Raw genomic sequence first — 14,629 nt, 5'->3', positions numbered from 1 at the left:
GTCAGTGTACCTACAGGTATCTCAGCACCGTGTGGATTTTTTTTTAAATGAAAATTACTGCTGGAGCACTCTGAGCCGTGCTTTGATAGGAGTGGATCAGACTATGACCATGGACCTGAGAGAGGTTGACAGGGCCAGGATTAGAGTGAGGCAAGTGAGGCATTCACCTTGAGCACAGAATTCAAGGATTTTGGGGAGGGCAAAAAACTTACTAATCAAGATAAATAATACTTTAATGCAGTTTAATGCAGTATTTTTAAAAATCAAAATTAATGCAAAATACCAAACAAAATACCAAAATTATTAATAAGGACAAGATGTTGTTGTTTGCTTCACACCCCTGCATTTTTGTGCAATGAAAGAGTGGTTTTCAAACAGCCCAGGATTCCCAGGCCCTTGGGACCATCGCACCCCCAGCAGTGCATGTTGATGAGTGTTGCCAATAGTGTGCAAGCAGACTGAGTAACTTAAGCTATTATATAGAAGTTCATGTGTTTTGATTGTAGGGCTTTTTCTAGCATTTTCCACTTGGTTAAAAGACAGGTGGATGTTCTGACAAGGGGCACATATTGTTCTTTCTCCTCAGGTTCTGGTACAGCCTAGGCAGCACTGCAAGTTTGGGATGTGAAGTTGATGGTTTTTATCTGGGGAAAGTTGAGATTTTCTGAGGAAGTTAGGATAGTGATTAAGTAAAGTGAAAAGAGCAAAGTGGAAAAGCAGGAGAAAGGAGAGCTTTCTCACCTTCTCCTGCTTCAGCCTTCAAGACCCCCTGCTTTGCCTGCAGTTTGACTTTTGATGGCAACCATTTAGCTGCAAGTGATATCTTGAGTGGCGTTCTAAGCCTGACTGGGCCACTAATCATCCTTAAGCTTCCTTTGTTCTTTCCGTAGAATGAGTAGCTGGGCTCAGTGAGCGCTAATCTCACGTGCAGCTCTGACAGTCCACACGCTCCTGCATGTACTGCTATCTGTAATAATCCTGGAATATAACTTTGATCATGTGAATGTTTCTATTAATAAGCATTTCATAATACTTCCTGTTTCCTAAAAAGGATTACTAGGCTTTCTGGATGAAAGTTAAACTTCTGATACAGTAAATCCTTGCTCCCTGTCGCCTCTGAAGACTTTGTATCCTGTGTTATCTCCTTTAGTTCTTTCATCTCTGGTACCTTCAGAATATGCTCAGGTTTCTCCTACATGGAAAACAAAAGGTGACTTTCACTCTTCCCCTACATTACCATTCTAACTTTCACTACCGAATAGTTTTTGCCCAGTACTTTCTCTACACCTGCCTTTCCTGTTCATGGCTCTCTCCTCAGCACCTAGGACAGTAACTAAAACATACTAGGACTGGGTAAGTACTTAGATAATAAAGGACTGCATCCATGTGAAATCAGGTGTCATTGTATGGAAATGAGAGCTCGCAGGGTCTGGACTCTTGCAGTTTTTAACACTGGTCACTGTCCTGCACTCCTTCCCTAAATTGCTGTCCTCAACACCTCTCTATCATAGGTGTCTGTCTCCCTGACAATGATTCTGTCTAGATTGAGCACGATCTTCTCTTCCTCAATCCTACTCTTTAAGTGGAGGCTACTGCTCAAGGTTTAGTTTCATTCTTTCTTCCACAGAAATCTCCGGCACCACCAACTTCTAGGGTTACCTAATCAGGGGAGACTGTCGAATCTGAATGCCATCTTTAACTCTGTGACCTCTTATCACGTGTGTTCAATTGCTTTTTGGAGACTTGCAGGTCATACTTTGACTGTAGGCTTAGTATGACATTGTCCCTCCCTCAAAATGGACTTTCCTTTTAAATTCTCTGTACTTGATGTCATGTATTCAGCATCACATGCTCAGAAACTTACTCTCTTTCCTCTGCTAACTAGAGCTAATAAAATTCAAGTTCTTTCTCTCATATTTATCCTTTTCCTTTATTCAGAAATGCTCTCATGCTTGAGAGATTGAAAGAGTGTCCCCACACGTGCCTGCCACCACCAGATTCAACTTCCTAAACCTGGGGTTCAATATGTCACAGTTCTGCCAAAGAAGATAAAAAACAAAGGATCAAATATTCTCATGATCCCCTCCCTCCTGGCTACAGAATAACAAATACATGTTAATTCACTAAATTGAGTATTCAAGACCCTTTCTTAAAATAACTTTTTTGTAGTTGTTTTTTAGGAAATATTTTCTATATAGTAAAGTGCATAGATCTTACATAATTTGATAAATTTTGGCAAATATATATTTTTCAAACATACCAATCAAGATATAAAACATTCCTTCATCCTAGAAAGTTCCCCGTGCTGCTTCCAGTCACTGTCCAGCCCCTTATCAGCAGCTACTGTTTGATTTCTATCACTTAGATTAATTTTGCCTGTTTTTGAACATCACATAAATGTAATAACTCAATATGTACTCTTCTGGGCTTCCCTGGTGACGCAGTGGTTGAGAGTCCGCCTGCCGATGCAGGGGACACGGGTTCGTGCCCTGGTCCGGGAAGATCCCACATGCCGCGGAGCAGTTGGGCTCGTGAGCCATGGCCGCTGAGCCTGCGCATCCGGAGCCTGTGCTCCGCAACGGGAGAGGCCACAACAGTGAGGGCCCGCGTACTGCAAAAACCAAAACCAAAACCAAAACCACAACCAAAACCAAAATATGTACTCTTCTGTGTCTGGATTCTTCCATTCAAAATAATGTTTTTGAGATTCACTCATACTGTTATGTACACTAGTAGTTCAGTCTTTTTCATTGCAAACAGTGTTTCATTGTATCAACAGACCACAGTTTGTTTATCTATGTTCCTGTGGTATTTGGATTGTTCCCCCCCACCCTTTTGTTATTGGAGTATAATTGCTTTACAATGTTGTGTTAGCTTCTGCTGTACAATGAAGTGAATCGGCTGTATGTGTACATCTGTCCTCTTCCTCTTGGACCTCCCTCCCACCCCACCCACCATCCCACCCGTCTAGGTCATCACAGAGCACCGAGCTGAGCTTCCTGTGCTTTATAGCAGGTTCCCACTAGCTATCTATTTTACGCACGGTAGTGTACCTAATCTCCCTAATCTCCCAATCTCAATCCTAATTTCCCAATTCGTCCCACCCTCCCCTTCCCCCCATGTCCACATGTCCATTCTCTACATTTATGTCTCTATTCCTGCCCTGGAAGTGGGTTCATCTGTACTATTTTTCTGGATTCCACATATATGCATTAGTATACAATATTTTTTTTTCTCTTTCTGACTTACTTCACTCTGTATGACAGACTCTAGGTCCATCCACATCTCTACAAATGACCCAATTTCATTCCTTTGCATGGCTGAGTAATATTCCATTGTATATAGGTAGCACATCTTCCTTATCCATTCATCTGTCATTGGACATTTAGGTTGTTTCCATGTCCTGGCTATTGTAAATTTGAGGCTAGTATGAATAAATCCCCCATAAAGTCTTATATGATCCTTTTTGTAAACATATGTTTTATTTCACTTGGGTAAATTACTAGGAGTGAAATTGCTCCTTCTGTCTCTCTGTGTTTCTCTCTCTCTCTTACACACACACACACACACACACACACACACACACACACACACACACAGACGTCCTCTCTCACCCCTGATGTCCTCAACTAGATTATAATCTCTTTGAGGACAAGAAGGTGTCTTATTTTTCTTTGGACTCAAGGTGTAGCAGAGTTTCTTAAACATAGTAGATACTTGGGAAATATTATTTGATTGAACAATTCAACTACATGAAGAAGTCACATTGCCATTCCATGTTATGATGGTGGGGACAGTAAAAGCCCCAAGGACTGAAGTGTTCTGGAGAGGTCAGTGACTGACACCAAAGAGGAATCTGTATTTCCTTCTCCCTCTCTGCATGCCCTCACGTTGTAAGCACACTTACTGCAGTCTTCTTGAAGTACTTGTAGGTTGTCACTGCTTTTCATTTCCAGAGTGAATGAAAAATTCAGAGGGTAGTGACCAAGAATACTGAGGCTACTGCCTGGGTTTGAGTCTAGGCTCTAGAGCTGAAGCTGAATAATTACTTTTTTCAAGCTATTTAAATTTCCTTAGCTTGAGTTTACTCTTGTGAAGATGGGGATTACAATACTACTTCTTAAGTTTGTTGTGAGCATTACATCATCATCACAACTAATTTTTTTGGTGCTTTCCATTATTTAGGCACTGTTTTTGCAAATATTAACTCAATCCTCACAACAGCCCTACGGTGAAACTACTATCTCCATTTTATGTAAGGGGAAACTGAGTCACAGAGCAGTTAAAGAATATCCCACTGCTGGTTTATGGTGGGGCATAAATTCAAAATCAGGCAGTATCGGTCAAGAATGTGTATACTCAAACCTTATAATAAACTGCCTTCCACAAATAAGATGATGTACGTAGAATGCTGTGCCCAGTGCCCAGTACATGTCCGACTTCAGTAAACATTGCCTGCTGTCACCATCATCATTAGCATCATCACTACCATTCGTAATTCTCATTTTTATTTTATTTTTATTTATTTATTTTTTGCTGTACGCGGGCCTCTCACTGTTGTGGCCTCTCCCATTGCGGAGCATAGGCTCCGGACGCGCAGGCTCAGCGGCCATGGCTCACGGGCCCAGCCGCTCCGCGGCATGTGGGATCTTCCCAGACCGGGGCACGAACCCGTGTCTCCTGCATCAGCAGGCGGACTCTCAACCGCTGCGCCACCAGGGAATCCCCCTAGTTCTCATTTTTTTTAAAAAAAGCATTTATAGATACCCGTGGCTTTGTCTTCCATTTAAGTGGTATACATTTGAATTGGTACTATATGGGATTCTTTATTATGTCCAATTCTGAGTTCCAGTTCCTTATGTATATAAAAATGTAACTAATATTTCCTTGTGGTGATGGTGGTGGTGGTGGTGCATACTGTATTTTAACAAATATCTGCTTGGATGCAATTAGACACTTAATAGACACCAGTGAGCCAGATGATTTCTTTAGAAAAGCTTGAAGTATCTATTAGCATTGGGCTGCCTCAGTTCTGTGGGCAGTGCTGCTGAAAACTCTAGAAAACATCGTTCTAGGACTTGCTGTTATAAGAGTTAATAGAAATAGGAAAATTGATGGGTGGAACAGTGGAGTGATCAGAAACATCTGGAGAATGGTTGTCATAGCATTGCATCTCTCTCTTCACTTACCTGTTTATACCACTCACCCACTGACACTCTCATCTTCTCAGATTGCCCTTCCCTAACCAGCCTCAGTTTGCTCTTGTTGCTTCTGTTTCAGAACTCAGACGCTCCATCCCATGGGACAGGACTAGATTTCTTGCAGTCAGCCAAGGTCAAGATGTCCACTGGGACTAAAATTGTGGCCATTCTGTTTCTCATCATCAGTCATCCGTAGTGACTTGTGTGTAATTCCTCATCGTGGTTCTAGAAGTTTGACCTCCTCTCTCATCTTTGCCCTCTGTCCTACAACCCCCGACTGTGAGAACAAAGTCATACGATTAAACTGTAGCTTCACACATTTCTTGTGCAACGACTGCTTTGCTTCTGCTCAGTGCTGTGCTTTTCCCTCCTTTCATGATCTCTGGTAAACTTTACACCAAGACATTCCAATTTAGGACTGTTATCTCTCCTAGTAGAGTTCCATTTTTATTTTCTGATCTCTAAACAATAGAATAATTTACATTCATCTGATTGCATTGGCTCTAAACCTGGGTGGAGTAAACAATTAAATCACTGTATAGAGAAAATGTGATTTAAAGATATGGAAAATGACTAAAGATGTTATTAAATTCTTTTCTCCCTATCTTAATTTCCAGTGAGTTCTTCATGCCTGGGCTGGTTGATACACACATCCATGCCCCTCAGTACTCTTTTGCCGGGAGTAACGTAGACTTCCCACTTTTGGAGTGGCTGACCAAGTACACATTTCCTACAGAACACAAATTCCAGAGCATCGACTTTGCTGAAGAAGTATATACCAGAGTTGTTGTAAGTATCCTGCTTATGAGTATTGGTGCATTGTGTTCAGTCATCTATAGAAACATCCATTTCTTGGGGGCAGATTTAAGTTATTAAAAATAGGCCGTTAAGGCTATACTAGGCTGTACAGACCTATTCGGTTCTTTCATAGCTCAGTGAGTTTGTGACCACTTCACCTACATAGCTAGCCACTAGCAAAGAGACAGCTTGAATCTAAATCCTCAAATCCCCTGGGTTCTCATTACTCTCACTTACTTCTCGTTTTACTTTACTAAATTTGGGTTTAATGCATATGTGTGTTCCTTTACTCTTGCCAATCCACAGTGCCGTTCTAGGTACCATATGGAATAGCTGTGTAACCTTTGGAAAGTTCTGTGACTCATTTTCCCCATTTGTAAAAAAAAACAGATAATGATAGTACCTACTTCTTAGGATTGTTATGATAATTAAGCAAGTTAATATTTGTTAAGCTCTTAAAATGGTGCGTGACATATGTATTTGCTTTACAGAATACCCAAGGAAATCTAAAATTAAACTTTCAAGTTACAGTGAGAAGGGTATCACATTATTTTGGTAGCTTCGAAAGGAAGGAAAATAGGATGGTCCCCTGTTGCAGGGCGTGTGGGAATGTGATGAGCATTAACCCAGTAGAGAGAACTATGGAGCTAGTTCAGTCAGAGAACAGTGGCTGTGGTGTGTGCCAACTAAAGGCCCTGAAATGTCCTTCCTTCCACTCTATCAGGAAAATCAGTTCCCTTTATTCTACTCCAACCCTGTGCCCAGTCCACTCAGCAGCCAGAAATAACTTCTGCAGCTGAGAATTAAAGCTGCCAATATCCTATCTGACCACTAACTCTTGTCATCTAGCATACTTAGTCTGAACATTCCTGCATTTTTATTGGACCCATTGATGGTTTTTCTCTTAAAGTAATGGTGTGAGGGTGATAATATTATAAGCCTTATACAGTGACCTAGCCACCCTGCCAGTTTCCCAGATCTTGCATCATCCAAGCCTTAAAGAGTAAAAGCAAGTGCTATCATTTATATACTTGCCTTGCTTAGTTATAAATTCAGTGTAATTGTGGACTTTACATATTTAGCACGGATCCACGTGACACCAGAAAAACTGAGAAGGACTAAGGCTGTGTTGGAAGTTGCTGGTGCATTGTGTTAATGAATTGTGTTAGCCACATCAAATCTTTTTATTCTCAAAATTTATTTATACCTTGCATTGTTCTGAAAAGCGTTAGAGATATCTTAAAATTGCATTGTATACAAGAGAAGAAAATGAGTCATGAAATCACAGCAAAGGGAAAAAAAGGAGGAGGAAAAATAAAATAAAGCCAAGAGGTAAATGTGTACCATGGGGGTCCATGCACTTGTTAGGATTTGTCACACATTTGGCTTTAACTGACCCAGAGAGGAATTCAAAGTATTTCATGTCAGTGAGTACAAAATAGGTGAAATAGGTGTTATTCTCTACAAGTATTTTCGGTGTACACATCCTCTGTTTCTGATTATGAGCAGGCCCATAGACTTTAAGAGTTGGATGAGCTGAGAGTATAATTGACATTTGTTTAAGAAAGTTGAGATTTGTTAACTAGAACCTGTCCCTAAGGCTGAAGACTGCCTGTGGCAATGCAAAGGGGGTGCTAAGGCAGTACCCATGAACCAAGACATTTTTTGTTTTGTTTTTTATTTTCTGCCTCAGAAAACAGTCCTGGATCTATTCTTCAAGAATTGGGCAATCCAGACCCCAGAGTTTTGCACCACAGATTTTGACAGTGATAATTAAATCTGAAAGTAATTTAAAGTATATATTAGCAAACATCTCCTAAGATTGTTAAGAAAAAAATCCCAGTCAGTCAGTCCTGGAATATCTCCCTTTAAACATTGCAAACTGGGTGAGAGATTGAAGTTTCAAATTGGACTTTGGACTGGAATGAACCAAAAAGACTCGAAAGTTCAGGAATCTGTATATTATATAGATTATAGTCAAGGGACTGGAGAGTGGGATTCTTGGTAAATATGCCAAGACAAACTGGTTGCAAATATTCTCCTGGATAATAGAATGAATATGCTTACTCTATGGGGTTGTCAAATTCAGCAGATAAATTCAACTAATTCCAAAGAGGTGTCAAGTCATTAAAGTACAGGTGAAAAGACAAGGAGTCAGGCCACTCTTTTCCCCTATTTTAGCTCATGGAAATTGTATAACCTGTTAAGGGGCCTGTTGATACTGGCGTTGAAGCTCAGTAGTAGTTGGCAATCTATTTTGAGCTCAAAAGTCTTGGTCTCAAGAATTGACAATTCTTATCAAGAACTGAAAGCAGGGGAAAGGTTGGGAAGCACAGCCAGTATTTTGATGTTATTCCTGACAGATTTCTGTATAAATTGGAAATTCATCATTAATGGAAAAGCCCTCTCAAAAGCTTATGAGAAACGAGGGTGGAACAGATGCCCAGAAACCCAAACATATAACATGCGAAGAAGAAAAGTAGCTGCATTTTAGACAGCTTACCTAGTAAGATTTTTCAGCCAAATTCTTTCCTTACTTTTTTAACTACATAAGTCACACACATGTGGCTGAACGCAGTGGGAACCAACAGGAGTAGCTTTGGGGGTTCTTTCTTCTCTCCCTCCTTCCCTCTCTTCCTTCCTTTTTTTCCCCTCCTCTATGGGCTCTCCCTGTCCTGTCCCTTAAATGTAATTTGGGCCGATTCTTGAACTTTCTAGTCTTTCCAGTTTGTTCCAGTCCAATTTGAAACTGCAGTTTCTCATCTAGAAGCTTTTCTGTATGAGAAGCGTTTTCCCCCCTGACTCAGAGGAAGAACTTGCTGTTGGTGAATGGGTAGTACTTCCATTGTCATTGTTGCTAATTAGCTGAAATTTTCCATTTTCATCTGTTCTTCAAGCCCATTTTAGAAAGGTGTTTAAAGTGTTGAGAATTTAGAAAATGTCAGATTATACTTCTGTTTTAATTTTGAGTTTCATTTTTTTTTGCTTAGTAAATGTAACGTGTGTGGTTATTTTTCTTGGGAATTAGTTCACTGCTATTTTATGACCCAATAAAAGGTCAATTTTATGATTATTCTACACATTTTTAAAAAGACTGTGTTTTTTCTGTCAATATGACTTTTTAAAATATCTGTTAGTTTAGGTTGTTAAAAGTGTTACACAAGTCTTGTATCGTTTTCCTCTATAGTCTCTCACATAATAAGACAAAAAACTTAAATAGTCTTCCCTTAAAGATGCAGCCCCCTCACCATGTCCTGTGTTACATCACGTGAGGTTTTAGTTCCTGGTTTTTTTTCTTTGCCATCTACATACATTTAATTTAAAATGTTTTTTTTTAAGTTAATTTTTTTATACAGCAGGTTCTTTTTTTTTTTCCACAGCTTTATTGTAGTATAATTGCTTTAAAATGGTGTGTTAGTTTCTGCTTTATAACAAAGTGAATCAGTTATACATATACATATGTTCCCATATCTCTTCCCTCTTGCACCTCCCTCCCTCCCACCCTCCCTATCCCACCCCTCTAGGTGGTCACAAAGCACCGAGCTGATCTCCCTGTGCTATGCGCTGCTTCCTACTAGCTATCTGCTTTACGTTTGGTAGTGTATATATGTCCATGCTACTCTCTCACTTTGTCACAGCTTACCCTTCCCCCTCCCCATATCCTCAAGTCCATTCTCTAGTAGGTCTGTGTCTTTATTCCTGTCTTACTCCTAGGTTCTTCATGACTTTTTTTTTGTCTTAGATTCCATATATATGTGTTAGCATACAGTATTTGTTTTTCTCTTTCTGACTTACTTCACTCTGTATGACAGACTCTAGGTCCATCCACCTCACTACAAATAACCCAATTTCGTTTCTTTTTATGGCTGAGTAATATTCCATTATATATATGTGCCACATCTTCTTTATCCATTCATCCGATGATGGACACTTAGGTTGTTTCCATATCCTGGCTATTGTAAATAGGGCTGCAGTAAACATTTTGGTACATGACTCTATGTGAATTATGGTTTTCTCAGGGTATATGACCAGTAGTGGGATTGCTGGGTCATATGGTAGTTTTTTTTTTTTTTTTTAGTTTTTGCTACTGCTTTTATTTTTTTTATTATTATTTTTTAACATCTTTATTGGGGTATAATTGCTTTACAATGGTGTGTTAGTTTCTGCTTTATAACAAAGTGAATCAGTTATACATATACATATGTTCCCATATCTCTTCCCTCTTGCATCTCCCCCCCTCCCACCCTCCCTATCCCACCCCTCCAGGCTGTCACAAAGCACCAAGCCAATATCCCTGTGCCATGCGGCTGCTTCCAACTAGCTATCTACCTTACTACGTTTGTTAGTGTGTATATGTCCATGACTCTCTCTCGCCCTGTCACAGCTCACCCTTCCCCCTCCCCATAACCTCAAGTCCGTTCTCTAGGAGGTCTGCGTCTTTATTCCTGCCTTACCCCTAGGTTCTTCATGACATTTTTTTTTCTTAAATTCCATATATATGTGTTAGCATACGGTATTTGTCTTTTTCTTTCTGACTTACTTCACTCTGTATGACAGACTCTAGGTCTATCCACCTCATTACAAATAGCTCAATTTCGTTTCTTTTTATGGCTGAGTAATATTCCATTGTATATATGTGCCACATCTTCTTTATCCATTCATCCGATGATGGGCACTTAGGTTGTTTCCATCTCCAGGCTATTGTAAATAGAGCTGCAATGAACATTTTGGTACATGACTCTTTTTGAATTTCGGTTTTCTCAGGGTATATGCCCAGTAGTGGGATTGCTGGGTCATATGGTAGTTCTATTTGTAGTTTTTTAAGGAACCTCCATACTGTTCTCCATAGTGGCTGTACCAATTCACATTCCCACCAGCAGTGCAAGAGTGTTCCCTTTTCTCCACACCCTCTCCAGCATTTATTGTTTGTAGATTTTTTGATGATGGCCATTCTGACTAGTGTAAGATGATATCTCATTGTAGTTTTGATTTGCATTTCTCTAATGATTAATGATGTTGAGCATTCTTTCATGTATTTGTTGGAAGTCTGTATATCTTCTTTGGAGAAATGTCTATTTATGTCTTCTGCCCATTTTTGGATTGGGTTCTTTGTTTTCTTGTTATTGAGCTGCATGAGCTGCTTATAAATTTTGGAGATTAATCTTTTGTCAGTTGCTTCATTTGCAAATATTTTCTCCCATTCTGAGGGTTGTCTTTTGGTCTTGTTTATGGTTTCCTTTGCTGGCAAAAGCTTTTAAGTTTCATTAGGTCCCATTTGTTTATTTTTGCTTTTATTTCCATTTCTCTAGGAGGTGGGTCAAAAAGGATCTTGCTGTGGTTTATGTCATAGAGTGTTCTGCCTATGGTTTCCTCTAAGAGTTTGAGAGCTTCTGGCCTTCCATTTAGGTCTTTAATCCATTTTGAGCTTATTTCTGTGTATGATGTTAGGGAGTGTGCTAATCTCATACTTTTACATATACCTGTCCAGTTTTCCAAGCACTACTTATTGAAGAGGCTGTCCTTTCTCCACTGTACATTCCTGCCTCCTTTATCAAAGATAAGGTGACCATATGTGCGTGGGTTTATCTCTGGGCTTTCTGTCCTGTTCCATTGATCTATATTTCTGTTTTTGTGCCAGTACCATACTGTCTTGATTACAGTAGGTTTGTAGTATAGTCTGAAGTCAGGGAGCCTGATTCATCCAGCTCCGTTTTTCATTCTCAAGATTGCTTTGGCTATTCGGGGTTTTGTGTCTCCATACAAATTGTGAAATTTTTTGTTCTAGTTCTGTGAAAAATGCCAGTGGTAGTTTGATAGGGATTGCATTCAACCTGTAGATTGCTTCGGGTAGTAGAGTCTTTTTCACAATGTTGATTCTTCCAATCCAAGAACATAGTATATCTCTCCATCTATTTGTATCATCTTTAATTTCTTTCATCAGTGTCTTATAATTTTCTGCATACAGGTCTTTTGTCTCCTTAGGTAGGTTTATTCCTAGGTATTTTATTCTTTTTGTTGCAATGGTAAATGGGAGTGTTTTCTTGATTTCACTTTCAGATTTTTCATCATTAGTGTATAGGAATGTGAGAGATTTCTGTGCATTAATATTGTTTCCTGCTACTTTACCGGATTCATTGATTAGCTCTAGTAGTTTTCTGGTAGCATCTTTAGGATTCTGTATGTATAGTATCATGTCATCTGCAAACAGTGACAGTTTTACTTCTTCTTTTCCTATTTGGATTCCTTTTATTTCCTTTTCTTCTCTGATTGCTGTGCCTAAAACTTCCAAAACTATGTTGAATAAAAGTGGTGAGAGTGGGAAACCTTGTCTTGTTCCTGACCTTAGTGGAAATGCTTTCAGTTTTTCACCATTGAGGATGATGTTGGCTGTGGGTTTGTCATATATGGTCTTTATTATGTTGAGGAAAGTTCCCTCTATGCCTACTTTCTTGAGGATTTTTGTCATAAATGGGTATTGAATTTTTTCGAAAGCTTTCTCTGCATTTATTGAGATGACCATATGGTTTTTCTCCTTCAATTTGTTAATATTGTGTATCACATTGATTGATTTGTATATATTGAAGAATCCTTGCATTCCTGGAATAAACCTCACTTGATCATGGTGTATGATCCTTTTAATGTGCTGTTGGATTCTGTTTGCTAGTATTTTGTTGAGGATTTTTGCACCTATGTTCAGCAGTGATATTGGCCTGTAGTTTTCTTTCTTTGTGGCATCCTTGTATGGTTTTGGTATCAGGGTGATGGTGGCCTCGTAGAATGAGTTTGGGAGTGTTCCTCCCTCTGCTATATTTTGGAAGAGTTTGAGAAGGATAGGTCTTAGCTCTTCTCTAAATGTTTGATAGATTTTGCCTGTGAAGTCATCTGGTCCTCGGCTTTTGTTTGTTGGAAGATTTTTAATCACAGTTTCAATTTCAGTGCTTGTGATTGGTCTGTTCATAATTTCTATTTCTTCCTGGTTCAGCCTTGGAAGGTTGTACTTGTGTAAGAATTTGTCCATTTCTTCCAGGTTGTCCATTTTATTGGCATAGAGTTGCTTGTAGTAGTCTCTTAGGATGCTTTGCATTTCTGCAGTGTCTTTTGTAACTTCTCCTTTTTCATTTCTAATTTTATTGATTTGAATCCTCTCCCTCTTTTGCTTGATGAGTCTGGCTAATGGTTTATCAATTTTGTTTATCTTCTCAAAGAACCAGCTTTTAGTTTTATTGATCTTTGTTATTGTTTTCTTTGTTTCTATTTCATTTATTTCTGCTCTGATCTTTATGATTTCTTTCCTTCTGCTAACTTTGGGTTTTGCTGGTTCTCCTTTCTCTAATTCCTTCAGGTGTAAGTTTACATTGTTTATTTGAAATTTTTCTTGTTTCTTGAGGTAGGCTTGTATAGCTATAATCTTCCCTCTTAGAACTTCTTTTGGTGCATAGCGTAGGTTTTGGATCATCGTGTTTTCATTGTCATTTGTCTCTAGGTATTTTTTGATTTCCTCTTTGATTTCTTTAGTGATCTCTTCGTTATCTAGTAACGTATTGTTTAGCCTCCATGTGTTTGTGTTTTTTTATGGTTTTTTCCTCGTAATTCATTTCTAATCTCATAGCGTTGTGGTCAGAAAAGATGCTTGATATGATTTCAATTTTCTTAAATTTACTGAGGCTTGATTTGTGACCCAAGATGTGATCTATCCTGGAGAATGTTCCATGCTCATTTGAGAAAAAGTGTAATCTGCTGTTTTTGGATGGAATGTCCTATAAATATCAATTTAATCTATTTGGTCTATTGTGCCATTTAAAGCTTCTGTTTCCTTATTTATTTTCATTTTGGATGATCTGTGCATTGGGGTAAGTGAGGTGTTAAAGTCCCCCACTATTATTGTTTTACTGTCAATTTCCCCTTTTATGGCTGTTAGCAGTTGCCTTATATATTGAGGTGCTCCTATGTTGGGTACATAAATATTTATAATTGTTATATCTTCTTGGATTGATCCCTTGATCATTATGTAGTGTCCTTCCTTGTCTCTTGTAACACTTTTATTTTAAAGTCTATTTTATCTGATATGAGTATTGCTACTCCAGCTTTGATTTCCATTTGCATGGAATATCTTTTTCCATCCCCTCACTTTCAGTCTGTATGTGTGTCTGGGTCTAAAGTGGGTCTCTTGTAGAAAGCATATATATGGATCTTGTTTTTGTATCCATTCAGCAAGCCTGTGTCTTTTAGTTGGAGCATTTAATACATTCACGTTTAAGGTAATTATTGATATGTATGTTCCTATGACCATTTTCTTAATTGTTTTGGGTTTGTTTTTGTAGGTCATTTTTTTCTCTTGTGTTTCCCACTTAGAGAAGTTCCTTTAGCATTTGTTGTAGAGCTGGTTTGGTGGTGCTGAATTCTCTTAGCTTTTGCTTGTCTGTAAAGCTTTTGATTTCTCCTTTGAATCTGAATGAGATCCTTGCTGCGTAGAGTAATCTTGGTTGTAGGTTCTTCCCTTTCATCACTTTATCATGCCACTCCCTTCTGGCTTGTAGAGTTTGTGGTGAGAAATCAGCTGTTAACGTTATGGGAGTTCCCTTGTATGTTATTTGTCGTTTTTCCCTTGCTGCTTTCAATAATTTTTCTTT

The 14,629-nt window shown here is 38.9% G+C and overlaps 1 protein-coding gene across 2 annotated transcripts in view; it reads left to right on the top strand.

Moving 5' to 3' along the window:
• Positions 1-14,629, top strand: part of GDA (guanine deaminase) — a 135,312-nt gene that overhangs the window by 53,762 nt on the left and 66,921 nt on the right. For both annotated transcript variants that reach the window (XM_027105696.1, XM_027105695.1), the window contains exon 3: positions 5,819-5,990. In XM_027105696.1, coding sequence (XP_026961497.1) covers positions 5,819-5,990 — 172 coding nt within the window. The remainder of the gene's footprint in view (positions 1-5,818; positions 5,991-14,629) is intronic.

This window comes from Aethalodelphis obliquidens, unplaced genomic scaffold, assembly GCF_003676395.1.
Source record: "Aethalodelphis obliquidens isolate GAN/ISIS:26980383/991018 unplaced genomic scaffold, ASM367639v1 scaffold7, whole genome shotgun sequence".
NCBI classification, from domain to species: Eukaryota; Metazoa; Chordata; class Mammalia; order Artiodactyla; family Delphinidae; genus Aethalodelphis; species Aethalodelphis obliquidens.
The sequence above is the reverse complement of the archived record's forward strand: the minus strand, read 5'-3'. Positions and strand labels throughout refer to the sequence as shown.